At 40.5% G+C, this 14,121-nt stretch overlaps 2 protein-coding genes and 1 long non-coding RNA gene across 4 annotated transcripts; all 3 read left to right on the forward strand.

Annotated features, from left to right (window-relative positions):
• Nucleotides 1-1,069: 1,069 nt before the first annotated feature.
• Nucleotides 1,070-4,302, forward strand: LOC144704370 (nucleolar protein 56-like). The gene is made up of 8 exons (XM_078576781.1): nt 1,070-1,400; nt 2,000-2,214; nt 2,287-2,444; nt 2,540-2,727; nt 2,799-3,051; nt 3,133-3,281; nt 3,362-3,502; nt 3,858-4,302. The coding sequence occupies exons 1-8, from the start codon at nt 1,196-1,198 to the stop codon at nt 4,166-4,168; spliced, it is 1,620 nt and encodes a 539-aa protein (XP_078432907.1). The 5' UTR covers nt 1,070-1,195; the 3' UTR covers nt 4,169-4,302.
• Nucleotides 4,303-4,822: 520 nt separating this feature from the next.
• On the forward strand, nt 4,823-7,839 carry MDA1 (Mitochondrial transcription termination factor family protein). Of its 2 annotated transcripts, none has more exons than XM_078576857.1 (4): nt 4,823-4,987; nt 5,490-5,530; nt 5,609-5,830; nt 6,654-7,839. In XM_078576857.1, exons 1-4 carry the CDS (start codon nt 4,872-4,874, stop codon nt 7,736-7,738), a joined length of 1,464 nt encoding a protein of 487 aa, XP_078432983.1. In that variant the 5' UTR covers nt 4,823-4,871; the 3' UTR covers nt 7,739-7,839. The 2 variants fall into 2 exon arrangements, with proteins under 2 accessions (XP_078432983.1, XP_078432984.1); XM_078576858.1 differs by having other exon boundaries at nt 4,824-4,987; nt 5,612-5,830.
• A 1,111-nt stretch (nt 7,840-8,950) lies between these two features.
• On the forward strand, nt 8,951-9,781 carry LOC144704776 (uncharacterized). The gene is made up of 2 exons (XR_013581903.1): nt 8,951-9,502; nt 9,570-9,781. It is a non-coding gene; the product is annotated as an uncharacterized LOC144704776 (long non-coding RNA).
• Nucleotides 9,782-14,121: the final 4,340 nt, after the last annotated feature.

Genomic DNA, 14,121 nt, shown 5'->3' on the forward strand with positions numbered 1-14,121 from the left:
ACCGTGTATTCAGGGCTTTTTTGACGCCGAATTGGGAGATGGTGCTGATTGTTGTTTATGGACAGATAACTGGTCCAATAAAGGCATCTTGAAAATAGAATTCCTAAGAATTTTTGCATTGGCGCAGAACCCTCACGCTACCACTTGTGAGTGTTGGGACGGGGCTTGGACCCCAATAGGGGCCTTAACAGAGCCACGATTTTTGGAGTTTATGAGGATGTAACAAGTCCTCCATCTTAGTCTGGTGAGGGAGTCACCTGATGGATGGGTGTGCTAAAGGACATCTTTTTCGGTAAAAAAGGCCTATATGAAGATCATAGAGGAAGCGCTGGAGGATTCAACAATCAGCACCACATGCTCCATGTTGATGAAACAAAAAATCCCTCTTAAGGTGAGGCTCTTTAGTTGATCGATGAGGCGACGACGATTGGTTACAAGAGTCCTACACAAGATATGGGTCTTGAAGGATTCCACAGTGTGCCCTATGTGCGCCTGAGATGATGAAACTACTTCCACTTATTCTTCACATGACCATTCGCTCAAGGAATATGGGCATCGCAATAGTTCGGGGTTGAATATGTCCTCCGATGAGGCATTTTGGGCCTCTGCTGGTGACGAAAGATATATGAGCAAGTTGGATTGGGGGAGACTCCTCGCGGTGCTCTGGGCGATATGGCTGCACCGTAATGAAGTGGTATTCAAGGGGAAGAAGGCTTCCATGAAAAATGTCATTCAGGACATTAAGGCGCTAATATTTTTTTGGTTTGGCGAGAGGTGAAGGGCAGTCCATTTTGGTCAGTTTGTATATAGATTGTACGCAGCTTCATATTTTAATAGCATCAGGTTGACCACCGCTGTGGGTGGTTTTCCTTATTTTCTTCAAAAAAAAATCCCCCCCACATCTTCATTTAATCTACTTAACTGTATGTCTGTATGGCTGAGGTTATGGGGCTTTGTAACCTGCTAATTGTCTACATTATGGACTAAGCAACCAGGGAATAGGTTTAAGATAACGTGTTCCGGCATCACAACAGAATCTGCTTTCGTCGAGGGCCAAAACCCTAGGCGACTTATTTCAGGTTGGATTAAACCCTTGCCCGCCTCCGTAAACCCTAGAGAGGGGGGAGGAAGAAGACGAAGAAGAAAAGCTCGAGCGGCAGAGAGGAGGATTGAAGAGTTCGTGGGTTGATTCGCAATGTCTCTCTATCTTCTCTTCGAATCGGCTTCTGGGTACTCCATTTTTCAAGCTCACGGCATCGACGCGATTGGCGAGAACATCGAGGCAGTCCGCAGCTCAGTCCTTGACCTCACCCGTTTCGGCAAAGTTGTGAAGCTCGTCGCTTTCAAGCCCTTCTCGTCCGCCCTTGATGCCTTGAACCAATGCAATGCCGTCTCCGAAGGTGAGAACTATCTAAGTTTGAGGATTGGTTGATGAATTTCTCGTAATTCTTCTTCATTCTAATAGTTCCCCGTTTCTACGTCGAGATAGTCTTAGCTGCTTAACTAAGAGGAATTTTGAAAAGAAGACGCGATTTCTTATTCCTTGGTCGTGCCCTAATGGAAGAAGAATTATTTTGGAGGGCTGATGCACTGTTTTTCTATAAGCCAGACGTTTCAACCTAGTTTGTATCTGTTGCATGTATTTTTTTCTCACAGAGACGCAAGTTTTATATGTTATTGGTGAAATGGTGAAAAATTTGTCGGCTTCAATGGCTTTTCTGAAGGCCAGGACTGTGGAAATTGGTTTTTCGTTTCACGTTTGAGCTGAGGATGTGAAGATTTACCATGTATTTCTCATAATTTTTCTTCATTTTTCATGGGCCACTGTCCTTTGTCTGCTCAGATGATAGGAACTGTTTAAAAATATGTGATTTTTTATTAATTTGCCTTTTCCCTCCGTTTTTCGTGTTTCTTATGGAAGATTCTGCTTGTTTTGAATTGCCATTGCCACATTTTTCTGTTAAATCAGAGATTTTAACGTATATAAAAAATGTTGCAGGAATTCTTACGGATGAACTGAGGAACTTCTTGGAGTCGACCTTTCCGAAAACAAAAGAAGGGAAGAAGCCCAAATACAGTCTGGGGTTGGCCGAGCCGAAGATCGGTTCCCAGATCTCTGAAACGACTAAGATTCCTTGCCAGAGCAATGAATTCGTCTTGGAGCTGCTGCGCGGCGTTCGTTTGCATTTCGATAGATTAATCGACAGCCTTAAGGTTTTGATTAACATTTTATTATCCAACGTACTCATCTGTTCTTTACTTATCATAGTTGGTGCTTCTGTGCAGCCGTATGATTTAGAGAAGGCCCAGCTTGGATTGGGGCACAGTTACAGTAGAGCCAAAGTCAAGTTTAACGTCAATAGGGTAGATAACATGGTCATCCAGGCTATCTTTCTTCTAGACACTCTGGACAAAGACATCAACTCGTTTTCGATGAGAGTGAGGTCGGTTTGATATTTCTTTGTACATTTTTCTGACGAAATGATGAATCAATTTTTCCGTTATTTTTTTTAATGGGATGATTTCTACTTATTTCCAGAGAATGGTACTCGTGGCACTTCCCTGAACTTGTCAAGATTGTCAACGACAACTACTTGTATGCAAAAATCACCAAATTTGTTGAAAACAAGTCAGACTTGACGGAAGAACACATCCCAGCGCTTGCTGAAATCTTGGGCGATGATGATAAGGCAAAAGAGGTCGTCGAAGCAGCTAAGGCATCGATGGGTAGGTGCCGCAGATTCAACCCTTCTATCCTGATCCTTGCTTTATTTAATTATCTTGAATTGGTGTTTCAGGGCAAGATTTGTCGCCTCTCGACTTGATCAATGTCCAGCAGTTCGCCCAACGGGTCATGGATCTGTCTGAATACAGGAAGAAGCTCTATGATTATCTTGTTCAAAAGATGAGTGATATCGCTCCCAATTTGGCTGCTCTCATTGGTGAAGTCGTCGGCGCTCGCCTGATTTCCCATGCAGGAAGTCTCTCGAATCTTGCCAAGTGTCCTTCCTCCACCCTCCAGATTCTTGGTGCAGAGAAGGCTCTATTCAGGTTTCTCACACTATATTTGGATGATTATTAACTTTTTTCTTTGATATTTAGTGATTAATATCAATAATTAATTTTTTTCAGGGCTCTGAAAACCCGTGGAAATACCCCTAAATACGGTCTCATCTTCCACTCATCCTTCATCGGTCGTGCATCGACGAAAAACAAGGGTCGCCTGGCTCGTTACCTAGCCAACAAGTGTTCTATTGCCTCCCGCATAGACTGCTTCTCTGGTAGGTCCAATTTTTCTGTCTTAATTTAATTGTAGGTTGTAATCATGGTCTTTGTGCCCTCAATCTGACAAGTTTTGCAGAGTTGAGCACCACGGTGTTCGGTCAGAAGCTGCGAGAACAAGTCGAAGAGAGGTTGGACTTCTACGACAAGGGCGTCGCTCCCCGGAAAAATGTTGATGTGATGAAGGCTGCTTTGGAAACCGCGCTTAACGAAGATGGTGGTGAGCATTGTCCTGCTTGTCATTAGGATTCAGCATTGTTTCAGTGATCATCGTCTTTGTCATCGTACTCATCGGTTTCAACTGTCCATAAAGACAAATTCTGTGATCGTCTTCGTTAACTAGGCCTCCGGACATTGATGGAGACGACGACGTTTACAGGTTGACAAAATTTAAGTAGAATTTTACTAACTTGACGGTGTCAACTTTCTGTGACACACCGTCAACGTTAATTCAATGCTAACCTTGTCATTGTTATCGTTAACCACCCTGAAATTTGTCAGTTTCAACAATATCATTGTATGGTGAGGTTTAAATTAGTTCTTAATGATAATATGTTCAATGTCGCATTTTGCAGCTGCGAAAGAGGAGACTGACTTAGGAGAGGGCAAGAAGAAGAAATCAAAGGAGAGTAATGGTGTGTCAGAGCCCTCTGGGACGCCCAAAACCGAAGAGAAGAAGAAGAAGAAGAAGAAGAAGAAGCACGAACTCTCTGAGGAGCAAGAAATTGAAGAGCCTGTGTCTGTTAAAGTTAATGGAACAGGTTTGGAGTCCGAGAAGAAGAAGAAGAAGAAGAAGAGGGACGAAGAACAAGACGGGGTTGAGGAGGTTCAACCCGCCAGCGAGAAGAAGAAGAAGAAGAAATCCAAGAGCAAGGGTGAAGAATGATTGAATTGATGATGAGCTGTGTTCTTGCCGTGGAACTCTTATGAATCAATGCGTGAATTTGGAAATGGTCCGTTAATTATATTTTTGTAGTTCTTACATGCTGTTCTAAGAAAGCAGTTACTGGTTTTTTGTCATTTCAAAACATCTAGGAATTAATCTGGAACTCGGATTGCAGTTGTTTATTGCGTAAATCAATTTAGCATCCTCATGAAAATGCCTCCAAAAAAGATTAATTCTTCAGTTTTCCAAAAGAGCAGTAAATTTGGGTTTGTTTGTTTTTGTTATTTCACAAGTGTAAGCACTAATCCTGGAGCTGGTTTTACAGATTATTTCACAGACGTATTTATGAATAACATAATGAATTAAATACTGGAACTTTTAAAGATTTCTGCAAATAATAATTTTTCTATAAATTTGATCATTTTATAAAATGTCATAATTATTTGAAATGATCAAATTTATAAAATGATCACTGGCTAATCATATCATTATGTTATAATTAGACAGAAAATGCAGGATTTTTCCGTTGTCGCATCGTCCAATGAAATTGCAGGAGAGTGAGTGGTCAAGCAAGTAGCAAACCCACGCGGTGAAAGTTCTTAATCTTACCGTCGAGTGACGCGATTCAAACCACGAATAAAAATCTAAACGAGCTAGAGGGGGTTTTAGTCGGGAGTGGAGTTCGTTTGTCGACCGAGCTGAGATGTGGGCACCGAGGATTTCTTCCGGCGGGGGCATCCGGCAACTGCCATGGGTAAGCCGTCGGGACAATGCCGGGAAGCAAAACTCAGCTTCGGCCGATCGCCCCACCCTCGCCAGGTGCAATCGATTCTCCTTTCCATCTTCTCCTGATCACTCTTGTTATGGATTTTTCGGCTTCGATTTAGGCCAATGACTTAGTGAAATACTGTTTGGTCGATTTTTCGGCTTCGATTTTGATTTTTTTTGTAGTCTTCGGTTGGGAAAAATCATTGTTTTAGTCGCCGGAATGGGTAGAATTCGCCCGAGTTTTTTGGGAAATTGATTTTCTTTTTGTCCACGCATCTGCACAGGACTCTTTTATATTACCCAAATGATAAACTAGTAGGATAGCAGGATTACTGCTGCAGTGGATTTATACGTATACAGAAAGAACGATTTGTGGACATTAGATGAATCCGTGAAGATTTTTGTGGAGGAAATTCTTCGTTGATGTATTTGTGTTCGATTTTCTTGGGGAAATTGATCAATCAGAACACGATGATCAGTCTGTGCACGGTGAATTTCGAGGAATAGATGCGAGTTTCAGTTTAGGAGCTCAAATTTTTCTAATTTTTTCCAGGACCCAACTTGATGCTGCTCTTGTCTGCAAGGCAAAACTGGGTAATCACCTATTTCCTTGAACATGTTTTCTCTGTTTTTTTTCATCAAATGTTTTGTGTGATGTGGTCATGGTGTCAGCAGAGGATCCTTTCGCTCCTGGGCCTCAAGTGTTCACAACAACAGTTCCTTTAAACTTGCTGGTTGCGGAGAGAGAGGAGGCCAAGGCAGTTCTCTCTCTATATTTAAAAAAACAGGGCTCTAGCAGCGCCGTGGCGTCCCGTGCCATCAACCGCTCTGATCAGTTCATCGACCATCTCATATCCAAGCTCCACTCCATGCACAAGTCTCGCTACCAAGTTGGTTCGGCTGCTATCCATCATAGATCCATGACATCATCAGATACCATGATAACAACCATTTGTTATCATTCATCATCGTCGTCGTCAACTCGTTTTACCTTACCCATCTTTATGTTATTTCAGTGAATTTCATGAACCCATCGATCTGTCAATTTATTAATATCACTCTTCATCTTCTCCTCCTTTCGTTTGACCTTGTGAATTTATTTATCATCATCATCTTGTTTTACCTCACTCATCTTTATGTTATTTCAATGAATTTCATGAACCCATCAATCTGCCAATTTATTAGTATCACTCGTCATCTTCTCCTTCCTTTCGTTTGACCTTGCGAATTTATTTATCATCGTCATCTTGTTTTACCTCACTCCTCTTTATGTTATTTCAATGAATTTCATGAACCCATCAATCTGCCAATTTATTAGTATCACTCGTCAACTTCTCCTTCCTTTCGTTTGACCTGGTGAATTCATGTATCGTCGACACCATCGGAACTAGTTCCCTCTAAACTTAAAACGCCAAAAACTGGGTCCTCACCATCGACCATCATCATCTCCTCATACCATCCTCTTTTTTATCTTCTACAGCCAGCTCCACCCATACACCTTTGACTATCATACATTATTTGCTTAACATAATCAAACCTGTCTCATCCTGAACCTAATTCAATTTCCTTTATCATAATCATCCATCTTTGTTGCAGTTTTTATCATCGTCGTCATAGTCATTGTCATCTTCACCATCATCATCATCATCATTATCACCATCATCATCTTCAACATCGTAAAGTATCATGGCATTGATCATTGAAGAGTAATCTGCAGGGAGAGAGCTGACAACCCTGGAAATAAGGAATGCTTTAGTGCCATATCTTGAGTCCCTAAGAGAGAAGCACGGCAACCAGCTCATCGAGGTGGTCGAGAGCTTCCCAGATCCACCAAGCCGGGCCCGGCCCGCTGGCCCACCTCCGGCCCAACCCACGGACCCGTTCTCCAAAAAACACCGAGCCGTGGCCCGAGCCACCGTCCCCGACCCTGGCGGGGCCCTCCCGGACCATGTCCTCTACCTTCTCGACCTGGGCATGGACCTGGCCCAGATTGAGCACATCACCCGTCGCTTCCCTGCCTTCGCCTACTACAATTTGGAACGCAAGATCAAACCCCTCGTCGATCTCCTCCTCCATCTTGGCGTCCCCCGGGCCGACATCCCCACCATCATCTACAAGCGCCCGCAGCTCTGCGGCATCAGCCTCGCCGATAATCTCCTCCCCACCATGGCCCATCTCGAGGCCCACGGAATCGACGGCTCACAGTGGGCCAAGATCATCTACCGCTTCCCGGCCCTGCTCACATACAGCCGCCACAAGATCCTCGCCCTCGTCGACTACCTCAGCGAGATCGGTGTGCCTCCGGCCGCCATCGGGAAGATCCTCACCCGCTGCCCCCACATTATCAGCTACAGCGTCGACGACAAGCTCCGGCCCACAGCAAAGTACCTGAATTCCATTGGCATTGACGTGGCATCCCTCGTCAGCCGCTGCCCGCAGACGTTCGGCCTCAGTGTGGAGGCCAGCCTCAAGCCAATTGCAGCCTTCTTCCTCGAGAGGGGGTTCTCTCAGGAGGAGCTGGCCGTTATGGTGGCCAAGTACGGTGCGCTGTACACGTTCAGCCTGCGCGGCAACTTGGGTCCCAAGTGGGAGTTCTTCCTCTCAACCGGGTACCCGAGGGAGGAGCTGGTCAAGTTCCCACACTACTTTGGGTACAGTCTCGAGGCCCGGATCAAGCCCAGGTATGCGACCATGGCTCAGGCCGGGGTCCGCCTCGTGTTGAACCAGCTTCTCTCGGTCTCCGACGCAGAGTTTGAGAAGGTTCTTGCCAGAAAGATGAAGCTTGCTGACGGGGGATTATAGTTTTTTTATTTTTTTGAGATATATTCACTTAATCATGGGGGATGATGTAAAAACTCCATAGATAATGCCTCTGGCATTCTTCAAAATATTTTTTTAACTGAGGGACGTCCCTTGCGGTAGAGATGTTGGGGGAATTCAGGGCTCACCTCACAAAATTCCACATTCAGGGAAAGAAACAAAAGAGAATAAGAGAAGAATGTGAAAAAAAAATTAATTTAATTTTTATGAAATGAATATTAAAGAAAAATATTTTAATTTTTATTTATTTATTTTACAAAAAATCGCACCGAAACCGCACGACTGCACCGCACAGAGGACGAAAATTCGCATAGCGCACGAAAGTGCACGTCTGTCTTGAGGAGGGGCATTTTTCTAAATACTTTTGAATTCAGGGCCATATAGCATCAGTACTGGTTGTAACAGGGTATTTAGCAAGAAGGTCTCGGTTTCCCGCCTTCTTCCAGGATTCGGTTGCGATTCCTGCTACTATAAAAAGGGCTCTCGCGTTGCTTGTCTTCCAATTGTGATGATCTTCTTACTAACGCGCGATGTCACCGGATCTGGAAGCGAACGGAGAGGCGGCGACGGCGACGAATGAGGAACCTCTTCTCGGCATTCGCTCTCTATCTGAGAATGATCATCTGGATTGGTACCTGTGTTGGTTAGAGAAGTTTTTCTCGCTGTTCGGATTTCAACCATGGAGATCATCACTGCTCAATCTGATTCGCTCTTGTTCTGTCTTTCTTGTTTTCGGTTTGGCGATTGGTTCTGTGTACTTGTCGCGGTGTTTGGACGGCGGATGCGACGTCTGTGAGGTCCGGAATTTCGATCTGACGGTCGTTGTTTCCCAAGTTTTACTGGCCCTGGCTTCCGTCATCTTCGTCTCCGTTAGCGTCCGGAAATTCGGCTTTCAGAGGTTCATTCTCATGGATGTGGATCGAACGAAAATGCACTCGCTCCGGGATCAATACGTGGAAAATCTCCAGGTTAGTAGTTCTGCACAACGAATAGCGCAAAGCAGAGTCTCTAGTACACCTTTTAATTTTAAAATTTTATTCGATTCTCCATTCGTTGTACTCTCTTGATTTTCGTTTCCTTTTCATTTAAAAACTTTAAATAGTTCGTCTTTTCAGTTAAGGAGATAATGCAGCTGTGGCTTGTGGACTGATAACTAAACGCAGAAACCGTAACTGTATAATTTAACGGTGATAATATGTCATTGAAGAACCTGAAAATCCAGAAAAATGGAAAACCGGAAGCAGGAGATCATCAATTTCTTTCGTCCCTAAAAGATATCCCCTAAATCACGATTTCTCGTTCATTTTCTCTCAGCATTTCTTCGTCATGCTTGGCCGGACGACTCTGCTACCCCTTCTCCTGAAGATAGATCGAGAAATCTTTCGCTCTCTGTGCGCCCGTGGCGAACCGCTCTGGTTATCCATCTTCGCTCCCGTGCCTTCAATCCTCGTCTGGACCTACTTATCCGCAATTTTCCTGTCCACCTGTTGTCTGTTCGGCCTCGCATGCAACCTTCAAATCGTCCGATTGGAAGACTTTGGCAGAAACCTCGAGAAAGACGACGACGTGGCCCTCTTCTTAGAAGAACACGTGTCTCTCCGCCGCTGCCTGTCAGAGATCAGCGACAGATTTCACTATTATCTCCTCTTTATCTTCGTATATTTCTCTGTTAGCCAAGCCGCGATCCTTTTCATGATCACGGGTTACAAGGACATGATCACACTAGTAAACGCCGGGGGCATCGCGGTGAATTCCTGTTTCTCTCATTTATTTGTTATATCGCCTCCCATTTTATTAATTTATTTTCTTTCAGGCGGCTTTGCTTGCTCAGGGAAATGGCATATTAACTTGCTCGCATTCCGCGGTGAAAGTTTCCCACAAGGCCCGAGAAGCCGCGGCGTTGGCTAGCGAATGGCACGCCAGGACTACTTGTGCAGCCGATGATTCTGAAAGAGATTATCTCAAGAGACAGTCACTCGGTACGTATTCATCTCCTCGGTTCCAATTATTATTATTTTTTCCGCATTTTCTTGGGTTGTTTTGTTTAATTCATAAAATGCTGCATCGTCGGAAAATACATCTGAGAGGAGTGAAAACGAAGGGAAACGGTTTTGCGTGCAGTAACGTATTTGCAAGGCAACCCGGGGGTAATAAGCTTCTTTGGGTGGACCGTGGACTGGACACTGATCAACCACATATTCTTCATCGACCTCTCCCTTGCCCTATTCGTGCTTGGGAAAACCATAGTCTGGACTTCCAAGTAGTTAGTCCATGATAGATAATTGATTCACTTGGCTTTTCGGCCGCTAGCAATAAATGCCAGGTAAAGAGTTTAAATTGGTTGATAATAATATAAGATGTATAGTGCACGGAGGTGACTTATTTTTTCGTCCGGGACGTAAGATGGGACGAAAATGTCTAGGGCGGGATTGGACGTAGACGAAAATATTTGGGAGAAGACTAACTCTGCAATGGACGATTTAGAGGAACCTCTAAAAATTGGGATGTAGGATGGGACGATCTTTCGTCCCTGTCCTGGACGATCATGCAGCATAATTGGATGTCTGGTGCTACAGTAAAAATATCTAATATCTATATCTGTCTGGCGTCCAATTTTGGACAATGATATCGGATTTCTGCCATATATTATATTTTTAGGTTAATGTTTTACATTAGGAAGCATTCAGCTAGAGTTTTTAACGCGGGTGATAGACTCCCCCCTTTCCTCCTTGCTCTCACCTCTTTCACTCTCTCCAACTTGGATTAGTTTTGTAGAATTTGCTTTCTTGCTCAGTCAAATATGCACACTTGGTGGTGTTTCTCTTTCACAAAAAATATGATAATGGACTTTATATAGGAGTTTTTTTACATAACTTACTGGTAAGGGACATGTTGCCTCAATTTTATGCTATACCCAGTTATTCAGATATTGGATTACCAATATCCTCAATTTTCGGATATCACTACTGCCAACAGGATGGCGATATCCATTTCGATAGACGATACTTTAGATGTACCAATATCTGATTTTGTCATCTAAAAGACTACCTTATCAGGAAATCAGGGGAAAAAATTCATGTTCTATGACATTAATTCATCTCAGCATATTAACGGTTTAATAACTATCTCAAGCATAATAACTCAAATTATATATCAACTTAAACTATACTACATGGCATGTGGTCATCATTTGACATAAATGAATACTCAAAAAATTTAACTACATGCCAAGTGATATTCCATGCCATCATATCATAGAGAAATAAGTTGAACTGCTGAATATATATTATTTTATCCACCCCAAATGGGTTGTTCATAGGGGTTCTCTGGCTTGGATTTTACTCTCATTTTAACTTTTTTAAGAAGACTTTGCAACATATTTTGCCAATATGATGGGAAAGATCTATTTTGAATTTTTTTCTTTAACATGCATAAATAATGTGTAATCTCATTCGCCATAAAATGATGAAGATTTTTCTCTATTTTGGATTCATTAATTAGATATCATAGTATATTGAAGCGGATATCCCTATGTTGTATTCAGAGTTCTTTTGTGTAATTTTGGATGTTTATGTTGGGGAAGTCAACCTTGGGTATCCTTTGTCTAATTGAAATATTTGAGGGAAAACAAACATATCTTGGCTCATGATGAAAAATGATGGCTAGAATCAGGCTTGGAGTCAAAATTAGATTAAAAGCAAAAGAAAAAAATCAGGTGTTGCCGGACAGAGTACTCAGTGTGCTAAAATAGAGTTCAAACCTTTAGTTTGAGATCACAAAGTACAAAATTTATATACATTACACCATTAAAGTAGCCCAATTTTACTATGAACCACAAATTTTCATTAATTTAATATTTTTTCAAATTTCTTACCTTGATAAATTTTAGATATTGATAATTCTTTATTTATTTATACATTTATCTACTTTTATTCTATGTACTTATTCATGTCATTGATTTATTTTTTCTAATACTAAATAATATATTGTTATTTTATTTCTATTTTATTTTTTCTTAATGACTTAAAATAGAAATAAAATATTTGGGAATCACACCTTCAACTCTTTTATCTCAAAATTCAAGAAAATACCTGAATAAGATTCTGAATGAGCAAATCACTGGTCTACCATTATTAGGAAAAAGATCCAAGGGTGTCGTTTTATAAAGATAGAGTGGTTCATTTTTAGATTGGAGACTATAGATGGATTGAGGAGGTAAAGATAGAACTATCCTCTGATCCATGTGACTGATTGTCGATGAAATTAAATTTAGGGTAAAATATTGTTGGTTTGAATTTGAGTTTAATCAATAAAATTTGTAAACATTAACTCATAATATAATTTTATTAGTTAGTGATGAGGAAGGGTAGTCTTCGCAAAGAATGGATCTTAGAGAAAGGATGAATTCAAAAAGGTGAGAAGGACTATGTGTAGTGTAAGACATAGTCATAGGATGAAGATAGTGATCATGACAGGGATAGCAGTAATTTAAGAAAACTGTAAGAGTACCATACCAGTCATGGATTGTGATCAAATGAATAGAAACTAAACCGTAGTATGAACGAAGATAAGAAGTTTTGATTGTAACACTAGATGAGAATTAATGATAATAAATATATAATTTAGGGTTTAATAATTGAGGGTTTATTAGTGTAGGGTTTAGTATAATTTAGGATGATGTGAAGGCAAGACAGAGTAGAAGAGACGGGATGAAATGTGATGGAAGTAGGAACAGAGTAATGGATAAAGCGGGAGAAGTTAATGGTTTAAATTTTCTTAAAAGAGTAGATGAAAGATGATAGTAGATAAGAGTAATGACAGATGAAAATGGATGTTGATGATGGATAACAGATAGATGGCTAGCAGAAACGAGTTGAAGAATGATCAACTACGACAAGAGGTTAACCTTAGATATCTCTATGTTCCATTGGGATCAAGGCATCTTCTTGATGTAGATCAGTCTCTCCACTTCTATGTTATTCCTCTCAAAGCAATCAAAACACAAAGAACACACTTGATAGACCTACAAAACTTCACTTACTTTCAATATGTCTCTCTAGGAGGAAGTGAGCTTAGAGATTTTTTTACAACGATCAAGAGCTCAATTTATAAATCCAACTATATGGATAGATACAAAGCTACCCTTAAATTTTCAGCTCAATCAGAGTTCTAGATCGCCTGATATCAAACTTGGAAGTTGGATGATTCCTAGCCGATAATTTAATCAAAATATTTCTCTGTCCTCATCCACATCAGCAATGTCATGTCGTTCTGTTATGGTTTTGTCTCATCGTGATATTTAATGCGCTGATTGGCTCAAATTTGTTCTCGTCATTTGCAATAAAAGGATCCTATTGCACAACGTATCTTGTTCAAAAAAAAAACAAAAAGGAGTAAGATTAATTATTTAATATAACATATATTGATCAGATTGTCGCATCTAGCATGGTGGCATGCCAGCGCATGCCATGTTAGCATGCTCTCTTTCAAAGCCACAGACATGATGAAATGTTAAAACTGTTTTAAAAAATCATTCCTTGGAAATTCAAGCGTCAGTCTCTCTGTTGCATTTATTACTTATAAAGCTAACCTTTTTTTTATTGGGGTGTGTCATCCTGAAAAAGGAAAACTAAGAGAGAGAAATTGTTAGTCATAAATGCCATTATGGCATCGGTAATTTCCATGCCATAAAAGTTAACACTAATGATTGACTAAAACCAATCATTCATGGAGTTTAATGACTAGTTGTCGCCAATCATAAACATTAACTGACGGTTGAACGCCATCTGACAACTCGAAGCGCAACACGGGGCATTGCGGAAAAAGGATTAAAAATATATTTCAAAATTCATATTAAATCAAATCTAAGCTCTAAAAATATAAATATCAATGTATAAAAATCATATGTTTATGAATATAATGTCAAAAATTCAAGAAATATCATATTTTGACTCTGAAAATAATTTTCTTGCATAATATATTGTCAGAAAAATCCTAAGAGTATTTTAAAATTCTTAAATTTTAAAATATCATTTTAAATATACATTCAATCATTTTAAGTTTACTAACGCTCATATACAGTCTATTCAATCCAAATAAACATGTAAATATGTTCAGATTAGCCTACAAAACAATTTGTGTTATCAATTGCCAGCATGGTTGAAAATTCTTGGCAGATGTGGAAAAATGAACAAATTCATACATAAATATTTAAATAAATTGATAGTTATGTTTTTTCACTTATAAAGTATTTATTTATGAATTTGCTTATTGAATTCAATTAAAACACTAGAAGAATAAGAGTTTAAGTCTAAAAATAAAAATAAACCCCTAAAATATTTAATTAAATCTAAATATATATATTT

The sequence above is a fragment of the Wolffia australiana genome, chromosome 6, assembly GCF_029677425.1.
Source record: "Wolffia australiana isolate 7733 chromosome 6, ASM2967742v1".
In the NCBI taxonomy this organism is placed as follows: Eukaryota; Viridiplantae; Streptophyta; class Magnoliopsida; order Alismatales; family Araceae; genus Wolffia; species Wolffia australiana.

Excerpts from the sequence above, each read along its gene's own strand:
- LOC144704370 (XM_078576781.1), top strand. The coding sequence starts at position 1,196 with ATGTCTCTCTATCTTCTCTTCGAATCGGCTTCTGGGTACTCCATTTTT. Across the intron at positions 1,401-1,999 it reads ATGCAATGCCGTCTCCGAAG|GAATTCTTACGGATGAACTG; the intron begins GTGAGAACTATC and ends AAAATGTTGCAG. Across the intron at positions 3,503-3,857 it reads CGCGCTTAACGAAGATGGTG|CTGCGAAAGAGGAGACTGAC; the intron begins GTGAGCATTGTC and ends CGCATTTTGCAG.
- MDA1 (XM_078576857.1), top strand. The coding sequence starts at position 4,872 with ATGTGGGCACCGAGGATTTCTTCCGGCGGGGGCATCCGGCAACTGCCA. Across the intron at positions 5,531-5,608 it reads TGTCTGCAAGGCAAAACTGG|CAGAGGATCCTTTCGCTCCT; the intron begins GTAATCACCTAT and ends TCATGGTGTCAG. Across the intron at positions 5,831-6,653 it reads CAAGTCTCGCTACCAAGTTG|GGAGAGAGCTGACAACCCTG; the intron begins GTTCGGCTGCTA and ends AGTAATCTGCAG.